This window comes from Lolium rigidum, chromosome 4, assembly GCF_022539505.1.
Source record: "Lolium rigidum isolate FL_2022 chromosome 4, APGP_CSIRO_Lrig_0.1, whole genome shotgun sequence".
Lineage (NCBI taxonomy): Eukaryota > Viridiplantae > Streptophyta > Magnoliopsida > Poales > Poaceae > Lolium > Lolium rigidum.
Window position 1 is genome coordinate 169,165,325 of NC_061511.1, and position 2,679 is coordinate 169,168,003.

General features: G+C 49.9%; 1 protein-coding gene across 1 annotated transcript; it reads left to right on the forward strand.

Annotated features, from left to right (window-relative positions):
• Window positions 1–668: 668 nt before the first annotated feature.
• On the forward strand, window positions 669–1,700 carry LOC124706979 (protein STRICTOSIDINE SYNTHASE-LIKE 10-like). The gene has a single exon (XM_047238644.1). The coding sequence runs from the start codon at window positions 669–671 to the stop codon at window positions 1,698–1,700; it is 1,032 nt and encodes a 343-aa protein (XP_047094600.1).
• Window positions 1,701–2,679: the final 979 nt, after the last annotated feature.

Consider the following 2,679-nt stretch of genomic DNA (forward strand, 5'->3'; position numbering starts at 1 on the left):
TGCAGGGGAGAGGCCGCCCCACCGCTGCCGACGCCGTGCAGGCTTTTGCCCGGCGGCGCCCTCCGGCGGCGGCAGGGAGAGGAGTGGTGTTGGGTGGCGGCGGCGCTGTTCGCCTAGGGTTATGCCTCAATTCGATTCCACATTCTGAACTTGTGATCCCGAGTTTTATTATCATGCAAATCTAATATGTGAGAAATGAGAATACCACCCCAGGCAGCTGTCCGATTTTCACCCGGCGGCTGATCGGTGTCAATGCCATTATGCCAATCAGCTCTTTGTGTGGCTGCAAACTGAATCGAGAGCTACTACACGGAGCGGGGGCTGGGCGTCGGCAGCTCGCCGTGTTCCCTCGCGGAGTCGTGCAGAAATTACTACTCCAAGAGTACGTAGATAGTTCTCCATCAGTAGTACGTACTTCTCTTCGACTCGGAATCTGTTTCTCTTCCAAAGCATACGAACCGAGTCGGCCTCTGGCGTGTTTTGCGTGTTTCATGCACCGACTCGGAACGGTAGATAGCTCTCGACCAGTACTATATATAAGTGCAGCCACCCACCGTGTACTCTCCACAAATCATCGAGCTAGATAATCAGTCCACCACATACGAAAGAACCAAATACGAGCCAGCCAACGACGCCAAGCTGATCCATCCAAGAAGCAACAAGCAAATATGGGTTGCGGGATGAGCCGCCTTGCCAAGGCCACGATCGCCGTGGTGATCATGGTCATGCTCTTCATGCCCGCCGCCATGGCGGCCGCCAGCTTCGACGCCACCCGGAGCCAGCACCTGCCGCTGCCGCGCGGGACGGTCCGCGGGCCGGAGAGTGTCGCCTTCGACGGCAAGGGCCAGGGCCCCTACAGCGGCGTCTCTGACGGCCGTGTCCTCAAGTGGAACGGCGACAAGCTCGGCTGGACCACCTACACGCACGGCCCCGGCTACGACAGCAAGATGTGCACGGCCACCAAGTTCCGCCCGGAGACCGCGACCGAGAGCCAATGCGGCCGCCCGCTCGGCCTTCGGTTCGACCAGAAGACGGGAGACCTATACATCGCTGACGCGTACAAGGGCCTCATGCGGGTTGGCCCAGGCGGCGGGGAGGCAACGGTGCTGGTCAATAGCGTTGATGGCATACCTCTAAGTTTCACCAACGGGGTTGACGTTGACCAAACTACCGGTCAGGTCTACTTCACGGACAGCTCTATGAACTACAACAGGGCGCAGCACGAGATGGTGACGAGAACGGGGGACTCGACGGGCCGCCTCATGAGGTACGATCCGCGGACTTCAGATGTTACGGTGCTCCAATCAGACATGACCTACCCTAATGGCGTCGCCGTTAGCACCGACCGTACTCACCTTGTGGTTGCGTCAACCGGTCCTTGCAAACTACTAAGGCACTGGATCAAAGGCCCCAACACAGGAAGATCCGAGCCTTTTGCCGACCTCCCGGGTTACCCTGATAATGTGAGACCTAGCAACAAGGGAGGTTATTGGGTGGCTTTACACCGTGAGAAAAACGAGCTTCCTTTTGGCCGGGATAGCCATCTGCTTGCTGTGAGGGTCGGCTCCAACGGGAAGATACTAGAAGAGATGAGAGGTCCCAAGAGTGTGAGACCGACGGAGATAATGGAGAGGAACAACGGCAAAATCTACATGGGTTCCGTGGAGCTGCCTTATGTCAGTGTAGTTAAACGCAAATAGAGATAGTTTGATTGAGCATAGGTTTTCGTTACTTATATTTTATCCCTTCGTGTAATTTTCTAGTTTATTTTCTGCAAGAATACCCAATGTAATCGACACATATATATTATCAGCAAAATATTATATGTTATTTCTTTCATTTTCATGTCCAGAAAAACTAATTTATGTCAAGCTCCTACTCTCCTATGGATGAATCTTTCAAAAGCAAAGCAAGAAATTACTCTCTGTTGTGGGTTCTCTAACTTTACGAGCAAATTCAGCGTTGCAGTGTTAGTTATTCAACTAAGATAACATACACTGACAATTTGCTCATACTCAAGTTTTCAGGCTCTAAAGTAAACATTGCTTACTCTTCCAGCATATTGATGCATGAGACTATAGTTTGAGAGATTCAATGATGGTGAATAAGTGACTGGATACTTTATCGCTCGTGCGGCAATATATATAGAGATCTTTCTTGTGACAAATATAACGCTAGGTGTCTGATTTGCATTTTCTTTGTACAATCAGTTCTAGCGAAGTCCAAACTGATTTAGCTCCATAGTATACCTGGACTGAGACTTAAAATGCCAGGTTAACTTAACTGAAGCGAGACGGACATCATCCGGTGCAGCTAGGAGCGCAAAATAAATGAAGAAACCAGGAACAACCACAACACCTACCAGCTGGCGACATGGTTCATCACAAGACTCAACATACCCTACCACCATATATAACAAGCGATTCTCTAGCTAATTAGACCCAAAATTTATGAAGAAAAAATTATCCACCTCAAAAACTCCCACATATGAAGAAAATATGTAAAACAGATGGGCGGTGGCGGAGCTTGAAAAATATTCATGGGCGGGCCAAAGCTACACAACACACATTTTTTTTCCAGACGGCATATCCTTAGACGTTAGTCATTGCTCAGATCTTTTTTAATTTGGTTCCCATTGGTTACTGAAGGATATTTGATTTCATGTGTCTTGGCTCTTTT